General features: G+C 35.4%; 1 protein-coding gene across 2 annotated transcripts in view; it reads left to right on the top strand.

Annotated features, from left to right (window-relative positions):
• mtmr11 (myotubularin related protein 11) overlaps positions 1-16,229 on the top strand; it is a 33,655-nt gene that overhangs the window by 6,313 nt on the left and 11,113 nt on the right. The window contains exons 1-13 of one of the 2 annotated variants that reach the window (XM_058747029.1): positions 1,295-1,556; positions 2,445-2,514; positions 7,723-7,859; positions 8,050-8,119; positions 8,224-8,363; positions 9,240-9,324; positions 10,493-10,640; positions 11,693-11,780; positions 12,748-12,836; positions 12,934-13,058; positions 14,265-14,343; positions 14,693-14,763; positions 15,999-16,171. In XM_058747029.1, the coding sequence (XP_058603012.1) occupies positions 2,451-2,514; positions 7,723-7,859; positions 8,050-8,119; positions 8,224-8,363; positions 9,240-9,324; positions 10,493-10,640; positions 11,693-11,780; positions 12,748-12,836; positions 12,934-13,058; positions 14,265-14,343; positions 14,693-14,763; positions 15,999-16,171 (1,269 nt within the window). In that variant the 5' untranslated portion in view covers positions 1,295-1,556; positions 2,445-2,450. Of the gene's footprint in view, positions 1-1,294; positions 1,557-2,444; positions 2,515-7,722; positions 7,860-8,049; positions 8,120-8,223; positions 8,364-9,239; positions 9,325-10,492; positions 10,641-11,692; positions 11,781-12,747; positions 12,837-12,933; positions 13,059-14,264; positions 14,344-14,692; positions 14,764-15,998; positions 16,172-16,229 lie in introns of those variants that run through there. The other variant, XM_058747028.1, reaches the window with a different exon arrangement.

Here is a 16,229-nt window from a genome sequence, read left to right as displayed (position 1 = left end):
TTTTAGAAATCTTGGCCAACTGAAAAGTATGAAAATGAAAAGTATGAGCATGTACAGCACTCAACACTTAGTTGGGGCTCCTTTTGCCTGAATTACTGCAGCAATGCGGCGTGGCATGGAGTCGATCAGTCTGTGGCACTGCTCAGGTGTTATGAGAGCCCAGGTTGCTCTGATAGTGGCCTTCAGCTCATCTGCATTGTTGGGGCTGGTGTCTCTCATCTTCCTCTTGACAATACCCCATAGATTCTCTATGGGGTTCAGGTCAGGCGAGTTTGCTGGCCAATCAAGCACAGTAATACTATGGTCATTGAACCAGCTTTTGGTACCTTTGGCAGTGTGGGCAGGTGCCAAGTCCTGCTGGAAAATGAAATCAGCCTCTCCATAAAGCTTGTCAACAGAAGGAAGCATGAAGTGCTCTAAAATTTCCTGATAGATGGCTGCATTGACTGTGGACATCAGAAAACACAGTGGACCAACACCAGCAGATGACATGGCAGCCCAAATCATCACTGACTGTGGAAACTTCACACTGGACTTCAAGCAACATGGATTCTGTGCCTCTCCACTCTTCCTTCAGACTCTGGGACCTTGATTTCCAAATGAAATGTAAAATTGACTTTCATCTGAAAAGAGGACTTTGGACCACTGAGCAACAGTCCAGTTCTTTTTCTCCACAGCCCAGTTAAGATGCTTCTGACGTTGTCTCTGGTTCAGAAGTGGCTTGGTAGCCCTTTTCCTGAAGACGTCTGAGCGTGGTGACTCTTGATGCACTGACTCCAGCTTCAGTTCTCTCCTTGTGAAGCTCTCCCAAGTGTTTGAATCAGCCTTGCTTGACAGTATTCTCAAGCTTGCGGTCATCCCTGTTGCTTGTGCACCTTTTCCTACCCAAATTCTTCCTTCCAGTCAACTTTGCATTTAATATGCTTTGATACAGCACTCTGTAAACAGCCACACCTTTCAGTAATGACCTTCTGTGACTTACCCTCTTTGTGGAGGGTGTCAATGTTCGTCTTCTGGATCATTGCCAAGTCAGCAGTCTTCCCCATTATTGTGGTTTCAAAAAACAAGAGATACCCAGAATTTATACTGTAGGGATGGTCATTTATTTTGATATACTGATTTTTGACTTCCATGCGCTGTAAGCTCTAATCATCAAAATTAAAAGAAATAAACATTTGAAATATATCAGTCTGTGTGTAATGAATGAATATAATATACAAGTTTCACTTTTTGAACGGAATTAGTGAAATAAATCAACTTTTTGATGATATTCTAATTATATGACCAGCACCTGTAATCCAACATCAAGGCTGTTTATTATTCGTGATTAGCTAACAAGTTCTCAGATGGTGCTAATGTGGGCAATGCAACATTTCTTGAACTGTTTTGTTCTCTTCTGTTTAATCAAACTCTGAATGTCTAAATAACTGCAGTTGTTATCTGCATGATGCAGCCAGACGCTTCTGGTTCAAACTCTCAATATTGAAATGTTACAGAGATGCTGAAGCTCTTTCTTCACTGAGGTGTATTACAGCTGTGGATTCAGACTTCTGGAAGTATGTAATCCCTGTTAGACTTCTGTTCTACCCGTTAGTGACTCGCAAATGAAAGATGCTTTGTTATAAATAGGTTATTGATAATATCAGCGTGTTCAATTTTAATCTACTTGCGTGGTTCAGTTGTACTGTGGGAAATGAAACCTGAAAGTCTATTTAGAGATTAATGCAATTTAAATATAGTGCCAGGAGGTGATTTCTTGGATCTTGCTAAAAACAAACCACTATTCTGGTAAGTGCATATAAATGTAGGCCTCGTTTCCTGTGTCGCCGTGTCAGAAGGCAAATAAAATACATGCATATGTTTGCATAGTGTGCATCAACCAGACCAATGAATTGTTCAATGTTTTGAGATTTTTAGCATTAACCAGTGTCTTCTGTTAGTTATGTTAGTATGAGTCTGAACTTTCTGTCTTCAAATATTTTTAGTAATTTTTGAAACGCATAAACTGTGCATAATGCGTATGTTGAACATCACCTGACTAAACTGGAAAACCAGTCTCAGTGCATCTGCTTGTTGAAGAAAGTATTAACAGCAATATGAACTAATGGCGATATCCATGGACTTTTATGGTAATCTGCTAAACTGGCCAGTTGTTATTTTTGCTGGTGTTTTATTCCATTTTAATACCCCCAATGTTATGGAGAAGAAGATATAAACTTTTAGATATCAATTTGCGTCAGTTATGATAATCTTTGGTATCTCTTTTGAAGGCATCTTGAGTAAAACAACTCTATATTTAACAAAGCACATAGAAAAGATCTGGAACGGAAATGACGTGACCTGATTTAAAGAATGCAGAAGTTTGTTGCACATATAACCCATATTAATTTTACCGTACTATATGACAACCTTCATTTCTTTATTATGTGTCTGTGTTTCTACAGGAGAGGATGATGAGCCACAGTAGCCTTCATGCACGCGGGAGAGATGTGCTCGGCCTCTGCTGTTTACCAGGTAAATCTCCCAATGCAAGCTTATTTTTATAATATATTAACATTTATTACAGGATTTCCCCTGTTATCCTAATTACGGTACTGTTCAAAAGTTTGGGGATATTTTTATTTATTTATTATGTGTTTTTAATGCTTTTATGTTTACCAAGGCTGGATTTATTTGATCAAAAATACAGTAATATTGTAAAATATTATAATTTCAAAAAAACTGTTTTCTATTTGAATGTATTTTAAAATGTTAATTATTCTTGTGATACAACGCTGAATTTTTAGCATCATTACTCCAGTTTTCAGTGTCACATGATCCTTCGGAAATCATTCTAATATGCTGATTTGCTGTTCAAGAAACATTTCTGATTATTATCAATGTTGAAAACAGTTGTGCTGCATCATATTTTCATGGAAATGCAGAATTATTTGATGAATAATATATTCAAAAGAAATTGCCTTGTTTTGTAACATTATACATTTCGTTACTGTCACTTTTGATCAATTTAATGTATCCTTGATGAATAAAAGTACTAATTTCTACAAAAAAAAACAAGACAAAACAAAACCGTACAACGGTAGTGTAAGTTGAAGTAGTTCTGTTAGGAACCATGTTGATGAAACTAATTTTAATAATGTATAGTTTGGAGCTTGTCAAACTACAGTTTCATAGTTAGTAAATGCAAATTTACTACAAACTAAAAAACATTGAAAAGCATAGTGGCTAAAAATGTATCTGTGAAAAAAAAAAAAATGTATGAGTAAAATGAATTTTAGGGATTTAACATGTGAAAACTGAGTGATTCATGAATCAGCAAATTGTATTGTTGAATCAGTTTATTGAATTGAATTAATTCACAAACAAAGCGTCCGAAACAAATTATTCCCTGAAATGCATCCTACTTCCTAATGCCATTTGAGAGAGGAAAATATTCCAGGAGAGTGTTTAGTATAGTGTGACATACAAAAATAGTGATGTAGTGTTTTGGCATGTGACTCCCCGCTCTTTGTTGGAAAAGCTACACTGTTTTGAAAAGCCTACTAAAATAAGTAGTCACGTTAATAGCAGCGCTGCTTTCAGGTAGTTGATCCCCGACAGGAAAAGAGCAGGTCTGGATGGTTGTGGTCCGTCTGCCTCTGTGGGTGTGAATGGCCTCAGAAAACAATGGCTCAGTGTGCAGAGTATGTGTTGAAGCCCAGCAGCCCCTCACCACAATCTCAGCGTCAGCAGTGTGTTTAAGCAGCAGCTTTACTCAGGAATGTTGGCATGCCGTGAGTCCGACCCGGACAACCTAATCTGTAACGCTTCATATCAGCACTTACGCTCAGCAGCCCTTTGGGAGCACAGAGCGTTTCCCACCGTGTCAACATTTAATAGAGCCACTCACCTCAACGCTTCTCACACACAGCTCGGTCTTTGTTGATATTCAGCTTGCATAGTCTCTTACTGTTTGGACACCAAATACACACACACACACACCGGTCTGTTTTTACTTTTCACTGTTTACATTTGTGAATTCAATTCAATTCTCAAGGACACTTAAAACAGTGGCTCCCAAAATGTTTTAATCCTGTAAAATGTGTAAAAGCTATTGCAACATTTTTTTAATTAATTGTTTTTTTGTTTTTTTTATTGGATGTGAAAGCAGTTTTGTTACGAAATGTGTTTATTGATACCTGCAAAGCTACCGTTAGTGATTAAAAAAAACATTAATTTGACAACCAGAAAGTGTCAAATTACTTTTGTTTTCATTTTGGACAGCATGCACTATTGTTCAAAAGTTTGTGGTCAGTAAGGTTTTTATTTATTTATTTATTTTATTATTATTATTTTTTTTTTTTAAGGAATTAATACTTTTATTCGGCAAGGATGCATTAATTCGAACAGAAGTAAAGACATTTATAATATTACAAAAAATATTTTAAATAAATGCTGTTTTTTGTTTTTTTTACTTCATATTCATCATCCTGAAAAATGTATCACGGTTTCCACAAAAATATTAAGCAGCACAACTGTTTTCAACATTGATAATAATAAAAAATGTAAAAGAATGATTTCTTAAGGCTGGAGTAATGATGCTGAAAATTCAGCTTTGCATCCCAGGAATAAATTACATGTTAAAATGTGTTTAAATAGAAAACAGTTCTTAACTTGTAGCCTAATAATATTTCACATTATTACTGTTTTTACTGCATTTTGAATCATATAAATACAGCCTTGGTAAGCATAAGAGACTTCTTTCACAGATCTTTCTTTATACTAGTATACTAGTGTACACAGTAGTAAATTATAGGCCGTGTAGACAGCATACATAATATTATTGGCTTAACAGCAGTCTGAGGCACCACATGTCATGACTTCTTCTGTTATGGGATCTTCATTTACTTGAATCCTAGATGTCTAAGATATCATGTGCCACAAGTCTATTCCATTCACAGTGGTTTGAATATGGAGCGACAAACTCCGTTTAACCATTCAGGGTCAAAGGGCTCACATTGCAGAGACCCGTGGACACACACGCTCTCATGGTCAGTACAGTCGTGTGTAAGACACTACCTCCATCCGCACAATCTCAGATAACCCTCCAACGCAGGGCAGCGGAAACTGAATCGGTCCCTGGAGGTGAACAGGTCAGAGGAGTTTGAAAGAGTAGATTATACTGTATATACTGCTGACAGCCTGCTATTTAAAAGAATGTATGTATTATGCAATGATAAATTATTCACATGTATAGTACGCTGCGTTGTCACATGACCTCATTATGTTTCAAGTTGAATTGAGAGGATGGCATCCAGTTAGCATCTCAGAAACAAAATCGGAGGAATTTGCATTTGCATTGTGTGATGCAGTATTTTTGTGTCATGTTTTGGTTGTATGCTGCACGTTTTGTCAGATGCATACCGAAAAATCACATTGTGCATGATGCGTACTGCAACAGTAGTATGGTAGTATGCAGTTTTAAACTTCACCCAGATGCTGTTCATTGTTTAATTGTTATATAGAGTTGTTCTTATTTGTGTTGTGGGGTGGGTAAAAAGAAAGGAATTTGTTTTTTGGCAGTTAATGTGGCAGATGTCTTTATTTTTATTCCTGTAACTGGGACAAATTAGAGAAAAGAAGTTTAGAGAGAAAAACAAATAGTGCATTTTGAGCTCTAGCAGCAAACCAGTCACCAGCAGAGAGAGATTTTATGACCAGCTGAACTATTAGCATCCCATGTATGCATGTTTGTGTTTATTTATTATTCATGTATTATTTGTTATTTATTTTAATGAATTTATTGTTTATTTTAATTCATTTTTAATGATTCCTTTTGTAATTATTAATTTATTTGATTACTTTTTATTAATTATGACTTAATTTTTTGTTGTATAATAATAATTAATGTTATTTTTAAATAATTTATTCATTTTTAAATTATTTACTTTTGTCTTTATTTTATTGCATTGCTGTTCACAAGACCAGGAATTTCTGATTTCTCTAAAAACCCAGTTATGTAATATCAGAAAGTAAAGACGTTTTCTGTGTGATTTTTCCATAAAAAATAAATAAATAAATCACTGACAGCACCTTTTAAGGGAAGTGGTTTAAGCTGTTAGGTCTTCTTTGCCTTGGTTTAAGGTCACTGTTACCTATCAAAACCTTGCTGGGAGTGTCTTAACTGCGAACTTATGAAATAATACGATAGATGTTTGCTCTGTGATCATTGGGAATGCTAGATGTGACCTTGCTTCATGGTTTCTTATTCACATGACTGGCTGATGTGACCCGGAGAGGTTGGACCAACATGGCATGATTATAGGTTGCGCATGCTACTCTTGCCTGAAAGTGAAGTTTAATGGAAAACAAATGCTGACAAAAGCAAATCAAACTGGACGTGTGGTTCAAATTAGCAAAGCAGCAACTCAGTGAAACTCAACACAAGCCGGGTGAAATGGATTCGTGTTATTCATTATGACTGAAAGAGTTTTATTTTGAGATAAATTCAGAAAAAGTGAATTTGGCAAACTAAATTGATTCAGTGTTATTTTAGTATTTCACATATATAACAATTAACTTACTGACTATAAATGTATTTGTACAACTTCCAGGCCCCATGAGGTATTTAGGATAAGCTGTCAAACACTTTAAATACATAGCAGCCACCCGTCACTCAATAAACATGTATTATCTTCGTTGAATATTTGTCCAGAATAAGTTGTAATTTTGTGCATGTTTTACTATGCTGGCTCCATAAGATAAAATTAAAATAATCTATTTTGATTATAGTATATATTTATTGCTGTTTGAATTTTTACTTTTAAATTTTTAGTTTTCTTTTTTAATTTTAGTTTGAGTCTTTTTTTTTTCTTTTGTGTGTGTTTCTGTATAGATTTAATTTGAAAATTTGAATTCTTTTAAAAAAAAATTAGTACTTATTTATTTAATTTAGTACTAGTTATTTTATAACTTACCAAGGCAACATTTCTAATTTTTAGGTTTTTATTTAATATTTATTTACATTTAAGTTAATTTAATTATATTTTAGCTTTATTCTGATTACTGGAAGCAATTTTTAATCGTTTTAATGAAAAATAAAAACACTGAAATGTTGTAAACCTTGTGGAATTAAGTACATTTTCACTGTTCATGAAACTGTCCAGTCAGTCCGAAGAGCTGTTTTTCTAATAGCACAGTAATCACCGTGACAGTCCAGTCTCTCTGCTTCCGTCTGACATCTGCGTCCCATGATGCCTCAGGAATGAGCTTTGAGATCCAGTGCACCCTTGAGAGTCATAAAATTAAGAAACTCGCCTTTGAAAAGTGACCACAAGAGCCATATAAGAGCAGCCCAACTCAGTTCACGTGTGTGAGAGTGTGTTCATGCCCGACTCTGGTGGGTTTAAGGGGCTCTACCGACATTAAATTCTGTCCTTTGCCTTCACTTTTTATGATTCTGTGCGTTTTATGTCAACAGAATCATAATTTCCCTCAATCTATTTTTAAAATACCGCATATCCTTTATATATGTGACCATAACAGCCTACAGAGACTTTAAAGTCTCCCTTCGAATTAAAAGCCAGATGTTTGTGTCATTCCTTCCACAGATCACACATTTTCCTATTGCTATAGTACACTTTCAGCATAATACTAGCATATAGATGACCTCCAAGCTAACAGACATGGACTAAATGTCACAAAAGGCATGTCTTTTTCATCATTTGTGATTTGTTTTCGCAGGAGAGTGTGTGCTACAGCGAGCCGTGCTGGTGAGGAAGAAGCTGTCGGCTAAAGAAGGAGGAGGCTGGTTGTCTGGGACTCTGTTCTGCACTCATTTCAGAGTGGCCTTCGTGCCTCAGGACAGCCAGAAACCTGACGTGAGTGCCACAGATTGCGGAGATGTTTCTGGAATGAGAATCCCAGCACTGTTTTTTCCGTGTAAAGTTGAGCCTTACTGTGAACCGTGAAGCGCTTTTGGCCAGCTGAAGTTTATAAAGTCTCTGGCAGTCTAGTGTAACATCCTTTGCAGACGTATTTATCTTGATGGCTTCTTTTCTCCTTATTCAGGATAATGCAGATCCTGTGCTGCTCGGGGATCATGACGTAGCTCTCGCCTCCATTGATAAAGTCGTGGCAGGTGAGGCAATCTCTACAGACAGATAAATGGATACATATTTTCACGAAACCTGTAAAGAATATGTCCAAACTATATGTTTTAATGCATATAAATGTGTGTTGTAGTTGGACCGTCTCGCACCAAACTAGTGACCCCTACCTGCTCCCTAAAATTCACCCCGGAGGAGTTGGTGTTGTACTGCCGAGACATGCGTGTCCTCTGCTTCCTGTTTGACAGACTCACACCTGATACTCAAGCTGTGGAGGTTTGTCTTAATATAAAACATAAGGAAAGTCTCTCATGGTCAGCAAGGCTACATTTATTTCATCAACATATGGTACAAACATTGAAATATTATTGCAATTCAAAATAACTGTTTTCAATTTGAATATATTTTAAAATGTAATTTATTCCTGTAATGTAAAGCTGAATTTTCAGCATCATTACTCCAGTCTTCAGTGTCACATGATACTTCGGAAATCATTCTGATTTGCTGCTCAAGAATTGTTGGTTATTTTCAATGCTGAAAACAGCTGTGCTGATTTTTTGGGGGGAAATGTGGTACATTATCTCTTGTCTTGTTCTTTGAAGAATAGAAAGATCAAAAGAACAGGTTTTATTTGAAATAGAAATCTTTTGTAACATTATAAATGTCTTTACTGCCATTTCTTCAATTTAATGCATCCTTGGAAAATTATAAAAGTATTAATTTCTTTTAAAAAAAAAATCTTGCTGACCCCAAACTTTTGGGGTGCAAATGCAGATGTGTATTTTTTACCAATATGCGACTATCCTGATCTGTACCGTCAAAGCCATTAAACAGGAAAAATAGATGTTAATTTCATGCTTTTAAGAGCCAAACTGAATTGTATACAGGCAAAATATCTATATGCTATTATTATATTATATTATACAATTTTATATATGTCTCAAAAAAAGTTTCATCAGAAAACATGGCTGTTTTTGAATGGACATCAATGGAGAAAGATGCTTTTTTTAACCATAATGAGGCCATGCTAACCATTCCAACTGCTAACGTTGAGTTTGAAGTATTTACTTTTACAGTACATTATAGTGGAGTATGTTTCAAGCCTTTGATCATTATACTAATGACTGCCACTCTATTTCAACTTGCTTTCAGATCACGTACACCATTGCTAAGACCTACCAACCACTGAAACCTGGAACCATCCTCTCCTTCCAAAATGCTGCTTTGGGTAGTATTGGTGAGTTACTGATAATCAATACAAAAATCCATTATGACAGTGAGAAGAAAAAATCCTGATAGCACACATACGTCACCCAGACATCCATTTGATGTGTTTGTTTTGCTCTCTTGAAGATACCAATTTGGTCATCTGCAATATGACTCCAAAACATTCCTTTAGGGTTGCCAGCAGATGTTTTTGCAATATTTATCATTTAGAATAATACGTGGTTGTTTATCTGATATTAGCACGTAGTAATTAAATGTGACGTATTCCAGATGACACACTTTTTACTAGGTAGCTTGGTGATATGTTTGCTACTGGTAAGAATATAAATTTCAAGTACAAGTGCACAAACAAGCAGGAATTTGTTTTACATTTCAGCTATTTTCAATTCTATTTTCAGTTATTCAGTTGATTTTGAAGCATCAGTAAGTGAAGGTATGAGTTTTAGATCAGTATTATAGTGAGTAATATGTCGTATTATTAAAAGCACAAGTACATGTATGAATTAAGATTTAGTAAATAATTTGCAGGTAATTGTTGCTGTTCATTTATTAAGTTCAATTATACGGATGAATATAAATGTAAATGAGGTTTTTTTTTTTTTTACTTGTGGTTATTTAGTGAAAAAAAGTATGGAAAACATTCCTTAATTATGATTTTATATATGTTTTTTTTAGATAATTACTTAATTATATTACTTTTAAAAAAGATTTTATTATTTTATTTGCGTTAAACATTTTTAATCTACTAAAATAATGGTTCCATTAAAAAAAGCAATGTTTTTAAAAGTGATTTCAGAGCAAATATATAATTATTTTAATTTATATTGTCAAAAAGCTGAAAAATATTGGAATATAATTATTCTCACCCGCTTCTAGCTTTGTGGTCCACACAGATGTGATATTCAAATGAATCATAGAAGGAAATGTGAGCTAAGGCACGTCTCTGAGAGGGAAAGTGACCGGTAACCAGATGAATAATGGAAAGTAATCTGAAACAGGTCACCTTCTAGCCCTTTTTCAACCTTGTCAAGGTTTGTTTGTAGTCAGTGCATGTTCATTGCACCAGTCCACGAGCTCTGCAGCGAGCAAATTGAGTTTGCAGCTCTCGGGAGGTTTTGCACACAAATCGGATCTTGTAATCAATCCAAACATTCAATGCTTCTCTATGCTGTCTATAGAAATGAAGCAGTTCTTAAGCAACAGGCGGCGTGACCCTAACATGAACTGGTTCGAGTGTTCGATGGGATGGGAGCAGGAGCTGGAGAGGACAGGTGCCAGCGGCTGGAGGGTCAGCTCTGTCAATGACCGCTTTGAGATGTCCACCAGGTAGAGCTCCTCTTTCAGACCTCCTGAGCTCAGTTTAGCATTGACATTAGAACACGTTTTTCCGCTTTTTAGACACGACTGATGTTCATTGTTCCATGACAGTTCGCTAAATGCTTTTCCCACACATACACTCTGATGAATAACCTTTTGTGTGTTCAAAATAGCATACTACCATACTACTCATACCGATTATTTGCAGTATGCAGATAAACTAATGAAATGAAGGTAACATGAGCTGTCATTTTTTTTAAAGGCATTTTACACAAAATTGGACCAAAAACAAAATAACCATATTTCAATATTATAAATGGTCACCACTTGCTGATTTAAACGTTATGGTTATATAATTATATGAGAGCGTATACTGTTACATACTTCATGCTTATCCAAATGCTTTTAAGAAGTTTGAGATCATTAAGATTTGTTTTAAAGAAATTAATGTTTATTCAGGAAGGATGCATTAAGTTGATAAAAAGTGACATTAAAGACATTTATAATATTACACAAGATTTATATTTCAAATAAACCACTGTTTTTTTAACTTTATCGAAAAAATCCTAAGAAAAAAATGCATCACACATTCCACAGAAATATGAAGCACAGCACAATGATTTTCAACACTGATAATAATAAGGAATATTTCTTGAGTAGCAAATCAGGATATTAGAATGATTTCTGAAGGATCTGAAGACTGGAGTAATGATGCTGAAAATTCATATTGCATCACAGGAATAAATTACATTTTTAAATATATTCAAATAGAAAACACTCAGTGTAAATTGTATTAATATTTCACAATATTACTGTTTTTACGGTATGTTAAAATTCAGCTTTGGTAAGCATAAAGTTCTTCTTTCAAAACATTAAAAAATCATACCAACCCCAAACTTTTGAATGGTAGTGTAGAAATGTAAGGCTATATCTATTTGTGCCTGCAAGTACAGTGAGCTCACCACATAATATCATGTTTGCACAAGCGTGTCCAATCATACGCACATCATGTTCCATGTGGAAACTGCTCACATGTTTTTTTTCCTCCTGTGTTTTTGCAGTCTGCCCAGATTCAGTGTGGTTCCTCAGAGGGTCCTGGACACAGAGCTCAAGAAAACATTTGCCCACTTTAACGAGGGTCGCATCCCAGTGAGTTCATTCTGACATCCCGCTACAAAATAACAAGACTTTTAAACACGGCATGAAAATAAAAGTGACATTATTTACTGCTAAGAGAAATGTTCCATAATGGAATGTTCCTAAATTTTGTTTTCATAATCTTTTATATTGTTACCATAATTGAAATGTAAATACTTTCAAATAAAGGCTACCAAAATTAACCAAAACCAAAACCTACTCCTCACAAATCCTTAAGGAAAACAAATCAGTTCCTACACAACATTATTTCCCATAAAATATTCAAAGGGACATTTCACCCAAAAATTATCATTCACTCATGTCATTCCAAACCTCTAAGACTTTCTTTCTACTGTGTTTGGATCAACAGAAGAAACTTTGTTCAACAGAAAAAAAGTCATACAGGTTTGGAATGACATGAAGTTGAGTAAAACAACAGAATTTTGGTTTTTGCTTGAATTATCTCTTTATAAATCATCACATTGCGAAAATCAAGTATTGTGAATGCTGTTTATGTCCTTAAATGAATAGTTGGTAGTAGTTCTCAAAGTGCATGTTGTTATTTTTTCCATGCAGCAAAACGAGTCTATCAAACTCTAAAAAAGACATAAAATCACCATAAGAGTAGTTCATATGATGCACTAAGTACCTTGAAGCCATTCAATAGCTTTGTGTGTGAATATCATCATCTGGGTGAATTACAGTGCTGTGAAAAAGTGTTTGGCCCTTACTGATTTCATCTGTTTTTGTGTATATTTCATACTAAATTGTTTCAGAAATGAAACGGTTGGTACTGGAAAACGTTTTTGCTCCAATAAATAACATTTAAAAACTGTACTTTGTGTTTTTCTCAGGATTTTCACAGCACTGTATTTAATACAGCACAGCTTGTAATACTGAATGTCAAAAGTTTTTTTTTTTTTTTATATATATCGAAGCATATTTTATGATTTATAATATGTCATTTAACTTTCCTCAGCGCTGGTGCTGGCGTCATCCGCATGGCAGTGATTTACTACGAATGGCCAGCTTCCAAAATAACATCTACCATGAGAAGGATGACATCAGGTTTGTCATTACTTCTTTTACTAGATGAATTAGACGTTCCTTAGCAGCAGTTGAGCATTCATTACTAAACGGAGCTCTTGTCGTCTGTGATCTGCAGGAACCTGGAGCTGGTGCTCTTCGGCAGACAGCAGCTGTGTGTGATTGTGGATCTGGGAGAGGAAATGCCATCACCTGCAGACATCCAGCTGGCTCACACGAGACTCCGGACACTTTGTCTGGGCGGTGGGTCATTTTAGTTGATTTTTTGATGGCCTGATGATACCCTGGTGCAAAAGCCAGCTTAAATTTCCAGACAGGGTGTTGCTGTTCCAACAAACTCTACTTGAAGATGCTGGCCAGGCGAGCTTGATGGGTGCAGCAGCACATAAGCATCCTAAAACGCTCTTTTTAGCAGGGCATATTAAAGGAATAATTCATCCAAAAATAAAAGAAATCCTTCATTTCCAAACCTGTGGTTTTCTTTCTTTTATGGACACAAAAGAAATTGCTGAGCAGAATGTTCACACTTATCTTTTCCATTCAGTAAGAACTTATTGTGTCCACATGCTGCCAAACTCCACAAAAAACAAAACAGCTCTATAAAAGTATCATAAAACTAGTTTGTTCTTCACACATGACTTGCATGGTTGTTTTTCATTTTTGAGTGAAGTACTTTTTAACATTTTGAACTGAACAATTGGAATGTTTGGAATCGGAATGATGTCTTTTATCTTTTGTGGTTAAATGTTGCAACTTTTTTGTGCAACAGCTGTTTTGAGACTTGGGTGTGGATTTAAAGATTTTGTGTACAGAGGTCAAGAGCTTCCGTTTTTTTGAGAAGATACATTTGAGTCTTTCAGAGATACGGTCTTGTTGTTTTGTCTGGCTTCACATTCCTCCTGTGGTTGAAGCCACACAAGCCCGAAACATTCCTCATAGTGCTGTGAGCTCAAAGAGCAGCTCGCGCAGTCCCATCACGGCTGACCAGACTTTTGTTTCTCACATTTTCCTTTAGTCCCCTGCATTTGTGCATTGTCTGTTGTGTATTGCCAAAAAATGCTGGAAAATTAGTGGCAGGCCGAAATTTCAGCCATTGTCTCAAATTCTGCATTATATATTAATATTTATTTATTATCTACATTTGTTGCATTTTTGTTTTCTTAGTGTTGTTTCTTATAACTAAATTTTATTATGTGAAATGTGTATTTCTAGTACATTTCTAGTTATTTATATCTATTTGCCGATTAGCCACATTTGTTGTTTTATAGAATTGTATTTCATGTAAAATGTGCATTTTATATTTGTATTGATATTTGCATTTATTAGCCACTTTGTTTTTGATATAAATATATTTTATCATGTAAAATTATTTTATATTTTTGCTTATGCTTTTTTAAGTTTTAAAATGTGTTGGTCAATAAAATGTATTTTTGTTTCTCCGCCCTACAGATATTTCATCATCTGTATCGGTACCTGATGACAAGTGGCTCTCCACTCTTGAAAGCACTCGCTGGCTCGACTATACTCGGTATATTTGTGCATGAATATAAATAGCGATCTTTTAAACTATATAACAATATTTGCATGCATCGTGTAGAATAGTGTCTCTCTTTTGACAATGTTTGCTTTCTTTACCATTCCCACTTTTTCTGCATTGTAGTATGTATACAGTGGAAGGCATGCAAATCTTACCTACGCTTCATTTGCTAAAATGTGCGGTATACAAAAGAGCATACTGCATCCCTCAATTCAATGCTCTAAACTTGAACTTTTATTTTTAGCGTTGTGTATTTGATGTTACCTTCATCAGTGTATCCCGCTGTGTGTGTTTGTGTGTGCTTTTCCCTGCTGTGTTTGATGTGATTGTGTCTCCACAGGTGCTGTCTGAGAAAAGCTGCGGAGGTGGCTTGTTTGCTCAGAGGAGGTCACATGACTGTCGTTCTCCAAGGTTAGTCAAACTGATCATTAACGGCCATCTTACCCAATTCTGAACTTTGCACCCTGCTAGCACATAATGATTCATGTGTGTCTTTACTGTTTAAACACATCCAATCCGTGCCTAATACAGTGAGAAAATCAGACATTAATATAACCTTTGGCCTTTATGTGTACAACACAAGATTATTTTTTTTAATTAATACTTTTATTTAGTAAGGATGCCTTAAGTTGATCAAAAGTGACGGTAAAGACATTTATAATGTTCCAAAAGATTTCTATTCTATATTAATGTTGTTCTTTTAAACTTTCTATTCATCAAAGAATAGTGACAAAAAAGTTTCACAGTTTCCACAAAAATATTAAGCAGTGCAACTTATTTTTTGTGGAAATTCAACAGTTCTTTTAAACTATAATATTTCACGATGTTGCTGTTTTTTTACTGTGTTTTTATCAAATAATTGCTGCCTTGGTGAACAGAAATCAACAAAATAAAAAACTATAGATTAACCCCAAATTTTTTAACATTAGTGTAAATGTGACCGTTTGTTTGCTTTCATACTAATCTCATCTGTATATTGCTATTCACTATTCAATTCAGTATTTATTTATTTATTTTTATTATTTCAGTATGGACACTAATGTACTGCTGTCTTAAGCTTTGTTTATATTGCACTCAATTACATTTTTTTTTTTTTTTCAAAGCCAATCTTGGTATTACTTGAAATCTGATCTGACCCATAAGTGCATTTCTAAAAATCTTTAGAATCACATTTCAAACTACGTAAGACTGCAGTTTGTAACAATAGGATTTCATCTCTTTTTAATGACACTCTTAGCAGAAGTTAAAACATACCACACAGTTGTGATTTATTATTTTTCCTAACCCATAAACCAACAAACAGCGACATCTGGCAGTGCCCTTCAATTCTTTAAATTCTCATTTCATTTTACAGTCCTCCTAAAGCATTTGTTTTCCTCCACGTAACCCACAGCTGCCCTGCCATATACATCAATATTCTGGGTGTCTTGACAACCAATGAATAACTTCAGGAATGAGTTTCTCAGATGAGGCTGACGCATCCATCTATCACTGTAAAACCTGTTCGCCACATGTGCGCTGAGCAGAGGCTGAGAAAGCACCGCGAGAGGGCGATGAAATCCCCTGATCCACTGTTGACAGTCATTTTAAGTTTAAAGCTGGAGTGTATTGTAAATTCCCAGATGATGCATTGTGTTTTTCCTCAGAGCCGGAGGATCGAGACATGAACTGTGTGGTCTGCAGTCTGGTGCAGGTGATGTGTGACCCTCACTGCAGGACTGTGGCTGGATTTCAGGGCTTGGTTCAGAAGGAGTGGATCACGACTGGACACAAATTCCTCAGTCGGATCAACTACCACAGAGAAAGTGATAAAGAGGAGGTAAAAGAAAGAAAAAATGATCTGTTCTGTAAACCACATACATATACAGTGCGTCAAA

Source organism: Onychostoma macrolepis, chromosome 16 (genome assembly GCF_012432095.1).
Source record: "Onychostoma macrolepis isolate SWU-2019 chromosome 16, ASM1243209v1, whole genome shotgun sequence".
NCBI classification, from domain to species: Eukaryota; Metazoa; Chordata; class Actinopteri; order Cypriniformes; family Cyprinidae; genus Onychostoma; species Onychostoma macrolepis.
This window is presented reverse-complemented; position numbering and strand designations above follow the sequence as displayed.